The 21,099-nt window shown below is 40.6% G+C and overlaps 1 protein-coding gene across 3 annotated transcripts in view; it reads right to left on the reverse strand.

Moving 5' to 3' along the window:
• Positions 1-21,099, reverse strand: part of TRERF1 (transcriptional regulating factor 1) — a 92,265-nt gene that overhangs the window by 10,544 nt on the left and 60,622 nt on the right. The window contains exons 4-13 of one of the 3 annotated variants that reach the window (XM_032216283.1): positions 14,890-15,043; positions 14,052-14,303; positions 12,221-12,265; positions 10,950-11,319; positions 8,965-9,031; positions 7,647-7,786; positions 4,370-4,473; positions 2,309-2,384; positions 2,080-2,168; positions 1,344-1,457 (exon numbers count right to left, since the gene is read on the reverse strand). In XM_032216283.1, coding sequence (XP_032072174.1) covers positions 1,344-1,457; positions 2,080-2,168; positions 2,309-2,384; positions 4,370-4,473; positions 7,647-7,786; positions 8,965-9,031; positions 10,950-11,319; positions 12,221-12,265; positions 14,052-14,303; positions 14,890-15,043 — 1,411 coding nt within the window. The remainder of the gene's footprint in view (positions 1-1,343; positions 1,458-2,079; positions 2,169-2,308; positions 2,385-4,369; positions 4,474-7,646; positions 7,787-8,964; positions 9,032-10,949; positions 11,320-12,220; positions 12,266-14,051; positions 14,304-14,889; positions 15,044-21,099) is intronic. The other 2 variants (XM_032216284.1, XM_032216285.1) reach the window with 2 other exon arrangements.

A 21,099-nucleotide genomic window follows, 5' to 3' on the forward strand; every position in this document is an offset into this window, starting at 1 on the left:
ACATAAAACAATAAAATAATTACATCAATACAAAATAAATATACAAGGATTACAAATGGTTATCCAACATGTTAAAAACGTCCAATGTTAGGGCATCCAGAAGTTGTGAATGCTCCAAAACTGGAAGTTTTTAAGAAGATGTTGGATAACCATTTCTCTGAAGTGGTGTAGGGTTTCCTGCCTAGGCAGGGGGTTGGATAGAAGACCTCCAAGGTCCCTTCCAACTCTGTTATTATATTCTATTCTATTGCAAAAGTCTTACTTGGAATCCTTGTATATTTATTTTGTATTGATGTAATTATTTTATTGTTTTATGTTTCATAATGTATGCCATCCAGAGTCCCTGGCTGCTATTAAAGAATGTATCCATGCTAGAGCTTATCAAATAGATAGAAAAAACATTTATTATTGTGCAATGGCTGCAGTGTCCTGGGGTCATGTGATCAACCTTTGTGACCTTCTTACAATCAAAGTCCCATGGGGAATCCAGATTCACTTAACAGTGATTAACTGCAGTGATTCCTTTAACAACTGTAGCAAGAAAAGTTGTAAAACTCACTTAACAACTGTCTTTTTTAGCAACAGAAATTTTGGGTTCAATTGTGGGCCCAAAGTCGAGAGCTACCCGTTCTTCATTTCAAGATCAATAGGTAGATCTAATATTATTAATTACTAAATAAAGACACATCTTCTCCAGCTCTGTTTTTTAAAAATCTGTTTTGAAGGTGTGAGACAGGTTCCAAAACCATATTTAATTGGAGAGAAAATTGATTGACATCATTATTCCTTACAGAATATATTATTCAGAATAACTAACTAGTTCCTCTTATTGCTCTGAAACTGTTCTATATTATATAGAAAGGCAACTTCTCTGCACTGGAAAAATCAAGGTAAGCTGCTTTATAGGAAGTTCAATTCCTTATCCATATATATTAATATTATTCTGACTAGCAATGGCTCTTAAGTAGAATTATTTGATTATCAGTTGCTTCGTGATTCTTTAAAACTAGAAGTTCCAGTTCCTTCCGGATATATGGCAGTTTATCGTACAAATATGGATCTCCCAAGAAAATGTTGGGAATTCCAAACTAGAAGCACTAACACCAATTTCTATACCCAGAAATACTCTTGTTTACTACTTGTGGTGTTTGCTAAGAACTGCAATCAATTATTTTAGGATAAAACAACACACATTCTTGTAGCATGGACCGTGTTACAGCATATGTATAACTATCTTACTAAAATGTTTCTTCTCACATGAGAGAAGTAATAATCAAATATAAAAATATAAATATCTGAATAATAATTTTATGTACTTCAAAACTAAGGGAAGTGAGGCTTACTGGGCATTCAGTTTTTACTTCCGCCTGCCGAGTTCTGTGCCGTCGTCCTAAATGCATGATTTTCTTCCACGTATAATAGTATTCAACACACTGGGCGACTGTCTTAGACTTCACCTACAATCATACAATAATTCAGATTCTGCATTAGCACATTGCCAGATAACATACAACATAAACATGTAGCACACACACTATAAAACTTTCTCAGATATATTCATTAGTACTGTATACTCAATCACAATTTCAAAACTTTGAAACAGTATCAAAAATTTAAACTTTGGTTTTGGATCTTACTAACAAGTTACATGCATGACTAAAGGGTTAAACCATTTTTTATGGTTCCTCTTTTGAAACAGACTAAACTCTGACAGAGAATAAATTGTTGGAAATCAAAGAGCGGATTTAAAAACTGAGCAAGGGACTACAACCCAAATCTTCACAATCTGAGAGGTAGGTAGGTAGGTAGGTAGGTAGGTAGGTAGGTAGGTAGGTAGGTAGGTAGGTATGTAGAGATGAGATAGACAGACAGACAGAAAATTTTTCACTCCAATTCAGGGAATTAATTCATGGTCAAATTGTCAAGTGTTTTAAAAATAAGAACAAATTCTTACAGTTGGGATTTCGTCTAAGTCTAAGCATACAAACTTTCACTTAAAAACTATGCCCACAGAATTAGCCTAACAGATGCATAATAAGTGGTATCCAGAAGATCATGAAAACAAGAGGAATAGCTCACCATTTTCTGCACAAAAATGAAATCTTTGCCATATGTTGCCAGTGCTTTACTGAACAATTTTCTTTCAAAGGGTGTCCACTGGTCAGAACCTGAAGTAAGTGAACAGGTAAGAACCATTATATTTTTTTCTGTCAAATGAGTGACTTTTTTTCACTGTGCTCAGCCAATAGCACCTGCCCTGATAGATGCTCCCATGAGGAATTGGCAGGCTCTCTATTTTACTACTTACCGGCATAATGGTAATTGGCTAGAGGGTGTGATTTTGCTCTTTTTGGTTTCAAAAGAAGAAGCATTTCCAGAGCAGCCTGCAATATTAACAGAGACAAAGCAAATCAGAATTGTATGTGATTTGTAATTATTAGAACTGCACTGATTCTTGTAACAATTATTTTAATACATTTCCAATTTTCCTATTTCCTTTGCCTATCAAGGGGCGTGCAGTCAGGGGAGGCAGAACCTCATCACCATCATCATGAAAAGAAAAAAAATGTAAAAGGAAAAAGACAAGAGCTGAGTCAGACTGAGCTAGTTGCTGCCAGAGTCACCGTGGATGACTCTGCTTAACTGTTTAAAAAAGCCTCTAAAAAGCACCCTCTACAAGAGGAGGCAGGAGAACAACATACCTCATCTAGTCTGACTTTAGGCGTTTTATGATCATCTGGGCAGAGTTAAGCAAGGGTTAAAAGCCTAAAAATTTCAGGCAAGAGCAGAGTTGAAATCCTCTCTGAAACAGCTGGAAAAGGTACATGTGGGTCGGAGGGAGGGGGAGGAATTCAAATTTCATCCTCAAGTGTAGATCCCTCCCCAAGTGTAGGCAGAGCTACATTGCCTTTTCAAACACAAACACACACACACACACACACACACACACACACACACAGCTGGATAAAACTATATAAGCCCAGCTTCACTGATTACAAGTTTGAAAAGGCAACGTGGCTCCGCCTGCAATCAAAGGCTCGGATTGGCTCCCCTCTGGCTTCTCTGCCTCTTCTCTCACCCTAGTCTGCAAGCAGGAGATGAGTGGGTGGGTGGGATTTATTGCATTTCAGGCATTTCCCACCCAGACAGCAGGCTGCATTTGCAATGGTGGAAGTGTTTGGGGAAGGCAGCAGGGGAATGGGGGGGGGGGTGGGTATGGCAGAGGAGCTGCTTTCAAGCCATTGGAAAATATATCCAATCCAACTTCTGTGTTTGTGTTTGTTTGAGAGAGAGTGAGTGAGAGAGGGAAGGGGGTAGGAGAGATAGTCCAATCCAACTTCTCTATGTCCATGTGTCTGTTTGAGATAGGGGGGAGAGAGGGAGGGAGGAGGGGTAGGGAGAAGAAAAAGAATGAAGGAAACTTTTTTGCAAAGGAGAAAAACAAATGCTGTCGCTTTAAATCGGAACTGAGCATGCCTGGCTGTGGAATTCTGGGAGTTGAAGTCCACAAGTCTAAAAAAAATTTGAAACCCACCACTGTGTCAGTGCCTCACCAACCATAAACCTCACCGCACGTCACTGTGCCTATCATATGTTACATTTTAAAATGCAGAGTTCTTGTGGACTTGTTCATGCAGTGATTTGTTGACCTAGGTCAGTGATGGATAACCTTTTTGTCCTCGTGTGCAAATAGCATGTGTGCGTGTGCCCACACCCATAATGCAATGCACGCTCAGCCCCCCCATGCATCCTGTCCCCCTATGTATGTGTAGCTGACTCCCCAAAACCACACATGTGAAAAAAATCCTGCACCCCATTTTGAGCCTAGCAGGCCTCCCTGAAGCCTCCTGGGGCCAAAAATGGGGTGCGGGGGGCACTGCGCTCTCCCTGCGCAAGTGCACATCTCTTGCATGTGCACAGAGACCCAAAAATCAGCAGCTGATGGGAGGTGCTGTGAATGCATGGTGGAGCTGCGCTGGGGCGATGCCTTGCATTCCTGCAGAGAGGGCTCCGTGTGCCACCTGTGGCACGCGTGACATAGGTTTGCCATCATGGACCTAGGTTGTTTCTTGTTTAAGTTGCTTTCCTCTGAACAGTTGGAATGGAATTAGAATGTATTTTTGAGTGAACATAAAATACAAGATATTTTATTAGTTACTAGACAGTTGTAGCCATAGGGTTTTTTTCCCTTAAAGAAAAACTGGATATGTGTTTTTAAAATAAAACATCATATTAGAAATTATTCGGAAGCTGCACTAAAGAAAGAAAAATCTTATTAATGGCAAGTGAGACTATTTTACAATTAGTTATTCAAACATTTTCTTGATGTCAAAATCTGTTACTATTTTTAACATGTTCTGTAACCTACCATAATATTCCCTTTAGCTTCAAAGAGAGAATGCAAACCATATTCTATATTGGTTCCTCCACCAGTTAATATGCTCGAGCAGCACATATTTAAGAGATTGGTCACTGTAATAAGAAAACAAAATTAACTTTCTCAAACAATTCAGCTGCTGAATGCAGAAACATAATAAGAATGCAGAAAGCCAGAGTAAAGACACTAATTCTAACAAGTATGAGTTCCTATTTTGAGACAGCTGGGGCACAATAGGAGGCAGTTTATTTTAATTACTTGCTGAGATTTCTCCTCCTCCAGATGTGATTGTTTTTCTATTCTTTTGAAGTTTTCTCTGTGGTAGTTTTTAGCTTGCTTTATTGTTTGTGGGGGGGGAGGGGTGAATGACACTTTTCTATTAAACATCATTCTGAAGTCTACAGGTTCTCCATGCTTCGCAATCTGAAAATAGCAATAGCAATAGCAGTAGACTTATATACCGCTTCATAGGCCTTTCAGGCCTCTCTAAGCGGTTTACAGAGAGTCAGCATATTGCCCCCAACAATCTGGGTCCTCATTTTACCCACCTCGGAAGGATGGAAGGCTGAGTCAACCCTGAGCCGGTGAGATTTGAACCGCTGACCTGCTGATCTAGCAGTAGCCTGCAGTGCTGCATTTAACCACTGCGCCACCTTGGGGAAGGGTTCCCTTTGGATGCTGCCCCCTGGATTTAACAGAAGCATGGAAAGCCAAAACATTCACACACTCCACTTACCATATTTTTCAGACTATAAGATGCACCGGGGTATAAGACACACCAAGATTTCGAAGAGGTAAGTAAGAAAAAAGTTTTTGCCTCCCCGGCCTCCAGGGGCACTCTGCAGTCTTCAGCAGGGCAAAAATGCCCCCATTTTTGTGAAAAACAGGCAGAAAATCAGCCATTTTTCACAAAAACGGGGGCATTTTTGCCTTCCCACAGCCTTGTTGTAGCCCGCAGAGTGCTTCTGGGGGCTGGGGGAAGGCTAAAACACCTCAGTTTTTGGCAAAAATGGGATGCAGGGGCAGGACTTCGGGAGGCCAAAAACGGCTGCATTCAGTATATAAGACGCACCAACATTTCCACGCTCTTTTAGAGGGAGGAAAGGTGCCTCTTATACTCTGAAAAATAAGATAATCACCTCAAATTCAGGAATACACATCTTTGGAACAGCATTAATTTGTTTAAAATGGGTTGATGAACATAGGTGGAAAATATTACATTTAAAAAATAAAACAAGAACAGGCAATGGTGAAATAAATCAAGTAGCAAAGTAGCAATTGAACATGATGTAAAAGATGTTATAGGTTACTTGTTTGCACCAGTACTTCCCAATTTGTAGCAAAGGTAAATTAGTTAAAGGTACATCTCAGAGGTAGGTTTCACATAATTTTACCACCGGTTTGCTGTGCACCGAAGCTGTGAGTGCGCGGGCGCACACACTCTTGCTTCGTGAGCATGTGTGCCTTCTTTGCATGCATGCAGCCAATTCTGCACATGTGCTTTACGCATGCATGTGGATTGCACGCATGCACGCGGCTTAGAAAATGTGGCTAAACAGGACAGCGTAGAGCTGGGGTGGGCAAGCAGGCCCACCTGTAAATCGCCACTACCTGTTTGCCCGAACTGGCTGAATACCACCACTGGTACATCTGTTGGAAAGACACACAGTTGGAAAAAGGATGGGAAGATAGGGAACTTCAACTATAGGATGCAGGCAGAATAGGGCAGAAAATGTCAAAAGATTATAAGGAAGTATATTTTGGCAAGAATCAGAAAATATTTCATAATGGATTAGAATAATCAGGATTGCCTCCTATGGGCCATTTTCAGACTGGACATGGACATTATGAATTTTAGATTGATGGAAAGAAATGAAACAACAACCAATCTGGGTTGGTCACCGGGACCAGAGGTTTAGTCTTCCGAACTTTCAAACTTGTGCTGTATATAAAACACATTGCCTACTGAGATTATGAAGTCTCCTTTGTTGGAGATGCTTAAACAGAAGATGAATGGCCACCTGTCAGGGATGTTATGGCGTTGGATTTCTGCACTGAGGACTGATGATTCTCAGCTCCCTTCTTATAGAGTATGATTTTAAGATTAAGTACCAGTTTAAGAAAGCAATTAATTGTCACTCTACAAATCAGCCGAATGGAAGGATAAACAAAGAAAGCATACGTAGTAGAAATGCACAGTTTGAGAAGTAGATTTGAGTATGAAGGTAAGAGGATAAGAAAGAAATATTCTTAGGCCAGAAGGGCTGAAATGGAACCTAGAAGCTTTCTGACGTATTTATGGTAATTTTAAAACAAGGATGCAGATCTCACAAATAAAAAAGCCACACACATTTTATGTGCTGCTGTATAATTATGAATTCTGTTGTCCTGTGGTATATCAGTTTTGAAAACACACATACAGGAAGTGTCAGAAAACCAATACATTCTTATTAAAATGAAGAAGAAGCAGATAAAACAAATGAAAGTATTGTTTTCTCACACAGTTCTTAAAACAGGCTAAAGGGGAAAATAGCATTTTTGTAATTATACCCCTTCAAGACATCTGGAAGGGATTCTTTTCTTTTTGTAACTCTTTTCTTGTTTATTCCTATGGTATTTCTCTGATGAACATGTGTACAACAGCATGTTGAGAAAATGTGTGTTAACTCCCATCACAAAATATTGCAAAGGATATAGAGATATTCACTATTCCTAGTGAATAGAGTCTTTTGAAGGAAACAAATTTAGGGAGTACAAGGATAGCCCAATGAAGAATTTACATAAACAATGTAGGGTTCAATGTATACTAGAGGTTTATATGTTGTATTATGTGTCAGGTCCAAGTATCCAAGGGTCTTTTCTATTTGAGAAGGACCTGATGGAGACTTGCTTCTAAAGAAAATGGATAAACAAATCATTTTCCTTGGTTCTCTTTCCTCCTCTGGTGGCTGGCATTAATCTCCAGAAATTATGAGTATAGAAGGAGATCAGAGTAAACTGTTACCTACTCCCATTCTTTAACAGTAGAATCTACTGAACATAAGACTTGATTCAAATCTGTTTTGGCAGAATTATCAAGAAAATCTAAATTTTTAAATTTAACAGACAGCAATACTGAAAACACCCACTTTTTTATTTCAAACTGGGAGTTGGGATTAATCCTTATTAGCTACTCAAAGCGATCTTGGTGAGTGGGTGGCGATATACATAAAACATAGCAAAGAAAAAATTCACTATTTTAGGTAGTACCGGTATAAAAATATAGTACCTCTTTGTTCAAAAGTTTTGTCCTCCAGTTCTGGCCATGGTTTCCAAACTAAAGTTGCCTTGTGATCCTCCTTCTCCACCATTGCTATATCTTTAAATTCAGGGATATCAGCCTGAAATCTTGAGCCAATGTTGATACACCTTAAAGAAAAAAAATATTTAAAGCATTAAAAATGTAAGTCTACCGCAGAGCCTTCCTAAGTCCTTCTCCTCAGAGGAGTCTAAAGAGAAGGACTTAGGAAGAAAATAATGGCAGGAAAAAATATCACTCGTGTAGCCAAAAAAGACATTAAGGCAGAAAGCAGAAGTGGCAAAGATAAAACTAACGAAGCAGAAACTTCATATAAAGTGGATTCTTTCCCTACAGAATCAAGCTGAATAGATGACATACTATGTTCTTCACCAAAATCATCCAAAAAGGAGCCAGAAAAACAGTCTGTCAAGGACATCACCTTCTGATCATGAATGAACAATATGATTTATTTCAGGGGTGTCAAACTCAATTTCATTGAGGGCCACATCAGGGCTTTGTTTGATCTCGGGGGGGCTGGGTTGGGCATGACCAGCTCATCACTCGTGACAGACTCCTGCAACCCTTTGCCAGAGAAAATGGAGCTTGGGGGAGGGGGGCACATGGCCCTCCCAAGCTCCATTTTCACTTGCAGAGGTACCACAAGGTGGTCTTTCAGCGGATCTGGCCCGCAGGCCTTGATTTTGACACCCCTGACTTATTCAAAAGACCATCTCTTCCTGATTACATTTACCTGCCCCTTTAAACCTGCAGGATTGTAGGTCCCATGTGCAAAAGAGTTCCATCTGACAGGACCTAAGAGATGAGGCTTTTTGCCATGGAATCTGCCCTCTGGAACAACCAATTGCTGTGGTGGCACAGTGGTTAGAATGCAGTATTTCAGGCTGATTGCCCACTGTGAGGAGTTCAACCCGGACAGGCTCAAGGATCTTCCATCCTTCTGAGGTCAGTAAAATGAGGGCCCAGAACCATGTTGAGCTCTCATTTCCCAAAATGCTACTGATGGCCAATATTTGAGGTCATACTTCATGGTTTAGTTCAGGACTGCAGTTTTATAATATTTAAATATGTTCCTCTGAAAACCATTTAAAAGTAGCTATCAATGTAACCAGTTGATTATAAACAAAATAAGATAAGAGGCCTTGATGCATACACAAAAACCTGAGAGATTCGCAGGAATGATTTGTATCTTAACCATTTTTCAAAAAGACACACACACTCCCCTCCAACCCCCAACCAATAAAATTTGTGTTGCCGGGGATATTACATTTCTCTATAAAAGACTTACGGTTCAATATGAATAGTCTGTTCTCCAGGTCTTGAGGTCACAGGAACACTATTTCCATCAATACTATCTGCAAGAAAAATGATAATATAATTTTCCCATTTTGTCTTTGCTCACTAACCAAGTTTCTGCAGTCTGCCTTCTTTTCTTACAGAAAACAACATTATACTTAAATAAGGAATATTTCTCACCCTAATAATAGAGTGAGTACCCATTTATATGCAGTTGAGCTTTTTGGCACTGTTTTGAAAGAAATGTTATCAGGTGGTAAGAAAACTGCTCTAATGAAGATACCCTGTTTCCCTGAAAATAAGCCCTCCCCGGATAATAAGTCCAGTTGGGCTTTTGAGCGCATGCGCTAAAATAAGCCCTCCCCCTAAAATAAGCCCTCCCCCAAATATTGCAACACAGCAGCAGCCATGAGGTGACTATTATGACCACCTTCTACACCGCAAAAATAATAATATCTCCCTGAAAATAAGGTCAAGTGCTTATTTTGGGGGGGTCAAAAGAAAATAAGACCTTGTCTTATTTTCAGGGAAACACAGTATTTGTCAATCAAATGCCCTCCAAATATATTGAGTCAAGGCCTGGCTAGGGATACTATGACTTCTCCTCTATAATAGAATAGAATTCTTTATTGGCCAAGTGTGATTGGACACACAAGGAATTTGTCTTTGGTGCATATGCTCTCAGTGTGTATAAGGAGAATAAAATACAATAATCAAGAATATAAGATACAACACTTAGTGATAGTCAAAGTTACACTAATAAGCTATCAAATCATACTAGGAAACAAATAAAACAATACAAATTGAAAGATACAAGCAACATGGTTATAGTAATAACTGGGAATAGAGAGATACTAGGAAGGAAGAGAAGAATAATAGTAATAGTGTCTTAGTAAATTATTTGACAGTGTTGTGAGAATTAGTTGTTAAGCAGAGTGATGGCGTTCGGGGGAAAAACTGTCCTTGTGTCTAGTTGTTTTGGTGCGCAGTGCAGCGTTGTTTTGAGGGTAGGAGTTGAAACAATCTATGTCCAGGATGTGAGGAGTCTGTAGATATTTTTACAGCCCTCTTTTTGACTCGTGCAGTTTACAGGACCTCAATGGAAGGCAGCTTGGCAGCAATTGTTTTTCTGCAACTCTAATTATCCGTTGAAGTCCGTGTTTGTCTTGTTTGGTTGCAGAACCAAACTAGACAGTTTGTAACTGGAAGGGGTTGGAGTAGGGAAGGTCACTTTGGGGAGCTAGTACCAGTCCCCCACACAAAAAAAACCAATGATATTAAACAGACCAGCAGATCATGTAAAACCTACTTTTTACCTTTACCGGCAATTGTATCTTTACATACGATTCCCCATTGTTTAGAAAACAGTTACTAACAGGATCCTTGCACGATATACTACTTTGTAAGACTATTTTATTTTACACCCCCCAAGACAATTATTCAAGACTGCAAGCAATGTTTTTGTATCTGCAGTAATGAGATTAAAAAAAAATGTTTCCATGTGGTGTAGCAAAGCTGTCCAATTTGCTAGTTTCAAGGACATGATTCTTTGCATCAACTGATTGCAGTAAAAATGGAAAGTCCACGGTGATGAAAAATTTAACTTAATGACCTACCCTTGCATTTAGGACCTTCACAGGTCTGTAAAGCAAAGCAAAGCAAAGCAAAACTGAAGTAAGATTATAAGTACGGTCACAGTTTCACTGAGCAATCACTTTGCTTATGACTGAATTCTGGTCACTGAACAAGGACTGCTGTAACTGAATTTCTGAGCCACATTTAAGAGATAAAGGAATCAGCATACATGGATTTTCTGCATTTCTTCATGAACCCATCTGAAACAAAGTAATTATATCTAGAACACTAAAAGAAGTACAAAGCAGAATCAATTTAAGCCAACATTATTATCATCCACCAGTGTATAAAACTGGTAGTTCTTATGTGAGCAACATCTATACTACACTACAACATACTTACTAGATTGACAGAGGAGAATCCGTGGAGTGGGTGTCAGGGGAGTAAGGGGCAGCTGGGGGTGAGATGTACCATGAGAAGATATGATGACGCTGCTGAAGAGTCCAGATCCTTGCCGTATGGGGCTAAGCATGGGAGGTGGTGTATAAGGTGGAGGATTATGATTCTTGTCAATTAGATGGTCTCCTAAAACACGGGGGGAGCGAAGTTGGCTTTGGTACAGAGTAGCCCCTGAGTGAGATGCACTGAGATTGAAGGAAGGAGGTGGTATAAAGAGTGGTTCGGGTCTGTGGCGGTATTTTTTCTTGTCTTGAAAAGATTTGATATTTTCTTCAGAGTTGGTGATACTTTGCTGATGCTTTCTATTGGGCTCCTGAAAATACAAAAGTTGTTGTTGTAATAGTAAGTGTATTCAAGCATACATCAGTTAGCCCAATACCATTTTTCAGTGAAACATCAAAACATGAATCTTCCAACTTACAGGTGTTGCATTCTGGCTTCAACAGAGCAATACATCTACTCTCATCTTACTATTGGGAAACAGGTTTAAAGAGGATTTCCCAAATTACTTCCTCTCATGACAGTCTGCCAGAATTTTAAGATCCAATGGAGAGTACTTTTTTATGCCAGGACTATAATGAAGACCAGTGACGGGAACAAAGAGCTTCAAGAATGGCTTTATCTTCATGATGAAATTTCCTCACTCGGAGACTGGATTGCCTAACTTTTAAATATCCTTCCTTAAGTTACTATTTACTAATGAAGGCATTTATAGGAATGTAGTATTTATTTATTTTCACTGCTGCATTTTAGTCTCTGCCCCTTTTTTTCATCTAATTTAAATTTAATTTAGTCCCAGGAGGCTGCAGGAAGGCCTGGTAGGCCCAAAATGGGATGCAGGGGTCATGTGTATGGGGGACACACATATGCACATGGGGGACCGGAGCGCATGGGTGGGCGCATGCATGCATTGCATTATGAGTTTGGGCACGCATGCTTTCAGCACACGACAACAAAAAGGTTATCACCACTGATTTAAGGCAATCTCTTTCTCACAGATCAAACTCGCACATAGATTACAAAGATAAAATAAGGCGTGACCCCACATCTTAGCGGAAGGCAGGATGCAACAATAATAAATAAATAAATAAAATATAATAACATTCGTCCCATCTTGTCCTAGTTTGTTCATGATATATCAAGGGAGGGATTTTTCAATTGGTGAGACACATTCACCAACTTAAACTTAGCATGGACTGTGGTAAACCAGAGACCTTTCTGCTGACCTGGGATCCACTCTTTGGGTACATCAGCACAGCCTGAAAAATATAAAACTATTATTAAACTTGTACAGCTTTATCCGCTGGTTTAGTTTTGTAATAAACTTTCATTATTAAAAGTAGTCAGGCCTTTCTTACTGATGCATGACTTCCTGTATTTACATTTATGTCACTTTTTAAAAATAAGTGCTGTAGATTTTGCTTCCTGTTTATTTTGTTGATAGACACTAATTATTTTTACTATTGCTCATATTTTGCCCATTTTTAATAGTTGTATTTCACAAAACTCTTTACATACAAAAAGTAAAACAATATATTTACAGGGTGATTGGACAAAGACACCATTTAATTTTCAAGAAATAATGATCAATCAGTAATTAAGTGAAGAATGATCCAGAAAATCTGTTAAAAAGTTGTCCTATAATTTTAGAAGGAGTTGCATTAGAAAGTCAGACATTGGCTTAATGGAATCTAATACTGTGAGGCTGCTCCTTCTCGAGTCATTCCCCCATAACTGTCCTTTCCTGGAGTGTGTGTTTAATTTTCTTAGGAAAGTAATGCAAAAGGACCTTACAGATTTCTTTCCAAATTATTGTCTGAAGCTGCTGTTAAATTAAATAACAAAAAAGGGGAGAACCAATGCACTGCAATTCTGTTAAAGACTCCCTAGGTTGAATACTCTAAGAAAGCTAGAGCAGTGGTGAAATTCAATTTTTTTATTATCGGTTCTGTGGGCATGGCTTGGTGGGCATGGCAGGGGAAGGATACTGCAAAATCCTCATTCCCTCCGCACTCTGGGACCAGTCAGAGGTGGTATTTGCCAGTTCTCCGAACTACTCAAAATTTCCGCTACTGGTTCTCCAGAACCTTTCAGAACCTGCTGAATTTTACCCCTGGGCTAGAGATTTTAAAAGATCATCTGTTGTCTGCTCCTACTGTTTCAGACTGCACTTCCCCAAAAGTTGGTTATATAGCATCAGTTTCCCAAGAAGGAATTATGCAAAAAACAACAACAACAAAAAAAAAACAGTGGAAGACAAGTTCATGCATTCTTCTTTCTGTTTCTGTGAGATTATTTAATTGTTCCTCTGGATTCAATAAAACTGCACTGTTTTCTGGTTAAAGCAGGGTAGAATGAATGATGTAATTCTGGATAAACGTGTGTGATATCAGAACTAAGTCCATACACAAGATGGCCTTTACAAATAAAGAGAAGCCCTTCATGGGCAATTATTAATATGAGTTTTCCATAATCTCTCAGAGAACCCAACTTGAAAATTTAAACTGGCAGCTGACTGACATGGGAGATCCAAGACAGAGGTTAGGGCTGCTTAAGTTTCACCAGCTTCAGTAGCCTCTCCTGGACTTGCATGCTACATGACACAAATTTTACACTTAAGACAGCAGACAGTTATAACAGGCTTATAACAGTAATTTATTGAAGAAAAAGTGATGCTTATCTCAAGAAAAGAAAGTATCAGGCTCAAGCCTTTTACAATGCTTATTCTCTGGAAACAATCCCTGGCAAAATGCATGGGCACACAGGCATGCACACAAATACACAAGTAGACTGTTTTCAAGAAGAAAACAAACTGGCTCTCAGCCAGCTGCAACAGTAAAATAAGCCAGCACAAAGAACATTAAAGATAACAAATCCCTTTGTTGTTTTTCATTGTGTTTGCTGCTTTGAAATTTTTGGACCATTATAGAAGAGTAATTAACACTGGCTTTGGAATAACTGGAAAAGTTCTCAAAGCATTGATGTAACGCAAAGGGATTTATTAGGCTCCTACGGCACAGTTAGTGGCAAGAAGAGAACACTCACAGAAGAGGTAGACGGGCTGATGGCGTTAGGGGAATGTGCTGGAGAACAGATCATCCTCACAAGGACAGGCATCTCATCATCTGAGACAGGCTTGTCTTTGACCAGGGCACAGCCATCACTGGCCTGCTTGCTGGGCTCAGGCGACAGAACCTTTACAGGGACAGACACAGGCATGACGATAGGCGCAAAGCTATCCACTTCGGAGGGCAGCTGTTCCTGCTGGTGCTGCTGTGGCAGGTTCTCCCCATCCTCCTGTACAGACAATTATTAAAAGCTTTCACCCACAACTTCAAACGCCTGGTCATCACTAGAATATTCATAGGCAGCATGAACATTGTGGCATTTTAAAAGAAATATTTTAAAAGAAATATTAGCAGGGACTAAAGTAAGTTCCTTGGGATAAATGAATTAAGCCTCAAGTATTGTTGCTGCAAAAGATTTAACATGATTCCTCCGTTACAAAACATATCCTCACTGGAAACCTGTGTCCAAAAGGAACACAAGAAAACTGGACAGAAGGAAACAAAAAAACATAGTTGTATTGAAAAGTTTATTGTATTTAAAACTATTCAAACAATAAGGAGGATATTGAAGTATACTCAGTGAGGAACCCTGTTCAACTGGAGGTCAGCCAAAGCCTATGGGAGATGTAGTTCTTTTCGTATATATAACATCAGCTAACACGTCAACAATGGAGAATTAATACACTTGGAAGCAAAGCTGGAAAAAGACTTTTTTTGGACAATAGCAAGCTCCAGAATATATATTTTTAACGACAGACATAGTTAAGCAAGCAGCAAATTTTAGAAAAGGGGAAGAAATACACAAGCATTGATACCTGTCTGAAGATAGGAGATGCCCTTATCCCTCCATGGGACCTCATGTGACCATTTAGAGCTGGTAAACTTTTAAACTCTTTGAAACATACAGAGCATGTCAGTTTGCTCTTGGGTTCGGATCTTTCAATGTAGGTTTCTTTATCGCAAGCATTGCTGTTACAAGAGATAGAGAAAAAAGGTGCTGTTTTAGAAATAGTTCTCCTAAATACATTATAATTAATATACACAGAACAGTTTTGGAATGGGAGGACTCTGAAACCTCAGCCTGATCAAATGTTTGAATCCAATAAAACACCCAAACAAAATAGTCACGATTAATTCAGCCATCCCCTAATTCCTATCTTGCTATCATGTATTATACTAAAACAGTTGTTGGAGGTGTTTTCTAGAAGGCCTCAATAACTATTAAGAAGATCAAGTTTCAAATCTGTGGGAATGTACTACTACCTTTACTGAAAAGTCAACAAAGCTTAAGGTAAACGAATAAAGCTTAAGGTAAACGAATAAACAAACAGGACTTAAATTTATAACAAGTACTGGTATAAACATCTACAGAACAGCAGAGTAAATATTCATAGCAGTGTTCTCAATATGCAGAGAAGACACAACAGGGTTAAAGTTTTATCCTTGGAAAGTAATTCCCACTAAGAGAGATACTGGAGTAATTATATACAGGATCATATTGAAAAATAGGAACACTCTTCATGTATTACTCAGAGATCCATTAGATGACCTACGAAAACCCCATCTTTCAGTCATCAACACTTGCTGCAGATGTAAACGCCTATGTAAGACCCGACGAGTGGCAGATTTGATTGCCAGATGGAAGCCTCGGTATATATTTTGATAGTGCAGTCATTTATTCCAACTTGTTGGCATCCATGACAAGTGGCATAATTGATGTCAGAGCCTATACTAGCAATGTACTTGTGTATTCATCTAAAGGCTTTGTGAGAAACTGTTGTAACCATATGCATCTAAATGCAACTGAAATGTAACAAATAATGATTGAAAGCATGTAATACAACAGATATTGAAAAACCTTTAAGTTATATTTAATCTCAGCTATGAGTTTATGTCATTATGGTAATCTTAGTAAGAATCAGTACTTGGATATTGACTGTAAGAACATGCCAGTGGGATGTTAACATTGTGATCAAGCTCAAAGCATGCAATAATCACACATGGCAACAATATAGTGGAGTTTGAATGTTGTAAATATGGATATTTAAAAAGGAAACAGAAAATAGTGTTGTATTAATTGCAATAATGTAGCAATCTCAGTTCTGTGTATATAAAAGAAAATGGATGAAAAGCATCATTTTAATTACTTGTTTATATAAACAAAATATTTAAATTAATTTGTAATGGTTTGAGGGCTGTTTTAAATTACTTGCTGTTCCCTACCTTTACTTTTCTTTTGATTTGTTAAAATTGGTAACATTGATATTGATGTTAATTACTCAATGTCAAGAATGAAGCAATTTTACTGATTACACTGATTGTGTATGAGAAAATAAGAACTGATAAGTAACTTGAAAGTCATGATCATAACAAAGAAAAGGAAGTTTGTTAAATCAGATCTTTGAAGCAACTAGCAAGTTGTATTTAACAAAAAAGGAATGATAAAAATCTAAGTTTTAAATGCAAAAGAGTGCAGATAAATATATTTTATTTATAAAGGGCTTCATCAGTTCACCAAATCTGAAACATTAAATTAGCGACAAACTTTTTCCGTAATTCTTTGCTCTATGCAATGACTCAATTAAATTCTACACTAACTGATGGTGCATAATGTTTTAAAGTAAGATTTTTTCTAGATGATTTTTAATACATGAGCAACACAAATAGGTTGTGCATCTGCATAGGTACAATTTGGCATTTTCTCATTAATTATCTTTCCTGAATATGACAGACAGAAGTGCCTCACAAAACACAATCCATTGAACTAGTTTGTCCACAAAAGTTTCATTCAACATCTATAGCATAGGGTAAATATCTGAAACCAGTTTATTTTGAGCAAAGGTGCTAAAGTTGTTGTTCTTTAGTAGAATAAACATACATCAATAGAAGATGTTTTGGGTCATGGTGTTCTAGCCATGAGTTATGAAGAGACAGAGGGCATGTGTTCTTGCCAGCTAAAGAAATGACAATGGCCATGCCACTTCTAACAAGTATCCTTTATTTCAGATAGGCATATTTAAAAAAGAAACAGGGAAAAACCATCCATAAGTGAAACTATAATTTGGTTAATATAAAAAGGACACCGCCATCTAAGAGACAAATACCTGGCTAGGTATCAAAAAAACGTTTAAATACTTTTTTAAGAGAAAGCACCCCTCAACAAGGGACCACCCTAAGGAATGCACCATTGATAGTGGTGAATATCTGTAACTGAGGTATAGAATGAGGGTGGAGGTTTGTTCTCCAAGATTGTAGCTTTGTTTCCAAATATTTCATTACCACTCTAGGTAACATCTTCAGGGGAGTTTAGGAGATGCCAGCGGCAGTGTTCTTCTGCTTGTAAGGGCTACGTGTGGCCAGTGGGTCTTGTGATGCGGAGGTCACATCAGAAGGGTAATTCCTGACATGATCCTCACCCGACGTGACCTCTCATCACACTGACCATACAAAGCCCTTATAAGCAGAAGAACACTGACATTGACATCCCCTAAACTCCACTGAAGATATTACATAGCCTGGTAATGAAATAGAAACCAATCCACAAGCTTGGAGAACGAACTTCCACCTCATACACCATTGAATTTGGGAAAGTTGAGACATCACTTTGTGAAAAACTGCTTAGTTCATTTGGGAGGAAAGACAAAACAGCCTTCTGTAGAAACACTGTATGCACCAAACCCTTGTGTTAGCAATTCTTAAAGAAAAATTATGTAAGATCTGAAAAATGTACAGTAATAAACTAAACACAAGAGTTCCTGTGGCCCAAATACAAATTCTACTTATATCATCTTGGTACTGGGCATATTGCTGCGGAATTTCATGATGATGTGGTGGTCCCCCCCCAAATAATTATGAAAAAAGAGGCTCCTTGAAAACAAACCACTCCTCTCAAATACTGAACTTTTCTATACAATTTGGTTCAATTTTAATATAATGGGAGGGTTTTTTAATTTTGAGATATGAACAAGATGCCTTCAGTTCTACTTTCAAAAAACATTGAGCGAAAATGAAACTATAGCGTGTCTTAAATTGGATCCCCATTTCCAGTGGTGCCACTGCATCATCAGAAGATCTCTTGTAATTCCACAGATGGTCATGCTTGAGGCTCCTCAAAGTTTGTCACATTTATCCATGATACAGTTCCTACAGTTGAAGGCAAAGGCTGGAGGCATAGCTTCAGAAGAGAAAGGGGAGGAAGAACAATCACAACTAAGATCACCCCTGGATCCTGCAGACCTGGAGGACCCCATTGGCCTCAGAGATTCCGATGCTTTTTAGGCTGCCTTGGCTAATTACCACTGAGGGAGCAAGCTCCATCTTGGAAACAGAAACGGGGTCTCTAGGCAATTACAACGCCTGTTCCATCTCTTCCCATTTATTTTCAATGGTGTGCCCCTGGGAACCTCTTGGAGTGGCCTTATTTCCAGAAGGAAGACTCTGGATTTGTACTGCGGGTGGACAGATGATGATTGCATTGCGTGTTTGGTTTGAACCCCCACAGGACCTTCAGACTAACAAAGTTATAGAAAAAGAGAGGGGTTATAAGACACTCCCCCATATATTCTACCTGAACTATAACTGGTCCTCAACCATTTCAACTCCGAACATTGAGAGCCGATTTTTACCACCTGAACTCGCACCTTAAATTAATCAATTGCGCAACTTTTAATTTCTTTCTTTTCTTTCATCTTTTCTTCTCTCTTTGTATGGGATATGTATGAGATATGCGTGAGATGAATGAATGTCCCACTTTTTATGATCATATTGTTGTAAAATTTTTGTGTTTTTTAACTTTTTACGTGGGGATTGTTTGGGGGAGTGTATGAGTATGCATGATTCGGAGGACCTGCCGGGAGATGCGGGGGCCATGGGGGTGGTTGAGGGGACTAGAGACACGGGAGAGGGTCGGGGTATTACGGTCGTAACAGGGAGGGGCAGATACGGCGGGGACTTTAGGGCAGGCCATTACCGGGGAAGGAGGGTTCGCTACATTACAGAGATCCCTCCTTCCGGCCCTAGGAGTCCCACTCCGAGACCAGATGGCGTAAGCAGTCAGGACCCTGGTCTCAGGCTGTTGTCGCTAAATGCCAGGTCTGTTGTACATAAAGCTCCTCTCGTCCGGGACTTAATTTTAGACGAGAGGGCAGACCTGGCATGTATTACTGAAACCTGGCTGGGCCCAGAGGGAGGAGTCCCCCTTGTAGAGCTGTGCCCAGAAGGATTTCAGGTGCTACACCAGCCGAGAGCCCAGGGAAGGGGTGGGGGTGTGGCCGCTGTTATCCGGGAGTCGTTAGTTCCTCGTAGGGTCCCTGCTCCGGAGATTGTCGGGTGTGAGTCTTTGCTGTTAAAGTTGGACCTCAAGGGTCAAGTGGGTCTGCTGTTAACGTACCTGCCTCCCAACAGCGTTGCAACAGCCCTCCCCTCGCTCCTCGAGTCGGTAGCCGAGCTGGCAATTGAGTTCCCTAGGTTGATGGTCCTGGGGGACTTTAATTTGCCGTCGCTCGGTGAAAACTCTGAGGGGGCGCAGGAGTTCATGGCTTCCATGACAGCCATGAGCTTGACCCAAGTAATTCGAGGCCCAACCCATTCGGCGGGGCACATGCTTGACCTTGTATTTCTCTCGGAGCAGTGGATTTGTGATCTTGGTCTGAGGGGGAACGACATCATACCCCTGTCGTGGTCAGACCACTGCCTACTGAGGCTCGACTTCCGGAGACCAAACCCCCACTGTAGGGAGGAGGAACCGACCAGGTGGTTCCGCCCCAGGCGCCTTATGGAACCGTCAAGGTTCCAGACAGAGCTTGGGGTTATTCCTGACACTTTCGCCCACAGTCCGGTAGAGACTCTGGTTGCTGCGTGGCACTCGGCAGCATCGGAGGCCCTCGACCGGATTGCGCCACTGCGGCCCCTCCGAGGCGGCGGATCCCGGAGACCTCCTTGGTTCACCGAGGAACTCCGGGAAATGAAGCGCCGGAGGAGATGCCTAGAGCACCGTTGGAGGTCCGATAAGTCCGAATCGAACCGAGCAATGGTAACCACCTGCACCAAGGAATACACCAGGGCACTTAGGGCTGCAAAAAGATCTCACATAGCCACCTTGGTTGCGTCCGCTGAGTCTCGTCCAGCCGCCCTGTTTAGGATAACCCGCTCCCTATTGAATAAAAGGGAAGCGGGGGAACCCTTGCAGGGCAGAGCTGAAGATTATGCCCAATTCTTAGCGGACAAAATTGCTCGGTTTCAGTCGGACTTGGACTCCACCCCCGCAGTTCCAGCCGAGGCACAGGAGGATCAACCAGAACAGCTCTGGGTTGAGTTTCAGGACGTTACCCCTGGGGATGTGGACAAGGCCATGAGGGCTGTAAGTACCTCCACCTGTGTACTGGATCCGTGTCCCTCATGGCTGGTTACTAACTGCAGTGAGGTGACACGAGGCTGGATCCAGGCGGTTGTGACCGCCTCGCTTTGGGAGGGGAACTTCCCCGCTGCACTGAAAGCAGCGGTGGTGAGACCCCTCCTGAAGAAACCATCTTTGGATCCAGCTATCCTTAATAACTATCGTCCAGTTTCCAACCTCCCCTTCCTGGGGAAGGTTGTTGAGAAGGTGGTGGCCTTCCAGCTCCAGCGGTCCTTGGAGGAAGCAAACTATCCAGACCCCTTCCAGTCAGGCTTCAGACCCGGTTACAGCACAGAAACCGCTTTGGTCGCATTGATCGATGATCTCTGGAGAGCCAGAGATGGAGGACATTCCTCCATCCTGGTCCTCCTTGACCTCTCAGCGGCTTTCGATACCATCGACCATGGTATCCTTCTGCGACGACTGCGGGAGGTGGGAGTGGGAGGCACCGTGTTGCGGTGGTTCTCCTCCTACCTCTCGGACAGGTCGCAGTCGGTGTTAGTGGGGGGGCAGAGATCGTCCCCTAGGCCCCTAACTTATGGGGTGCCTCAGGGCTCGGTCTTATCCCCCCTACTATTCAACATCTACATGAAACCGCTGGGAGAGATCATTCGCAGGCACGGGATTAGAT

The sequence above is a fragment of the Thamnophis elegans genome, chromosome 4, assembly GCF_009769535.1.
Source record: "Thamnophis elegans isolate rThaEle1 chromosome 4, rThaEle1.pri, whole genome shotgun sequence".
Lineage (NCBI taxonomy): Eukaryota > Metazoa > Chordata > Lepidosauria > Squamata > Colubridae > Thamnophis > Thamnophis elegans.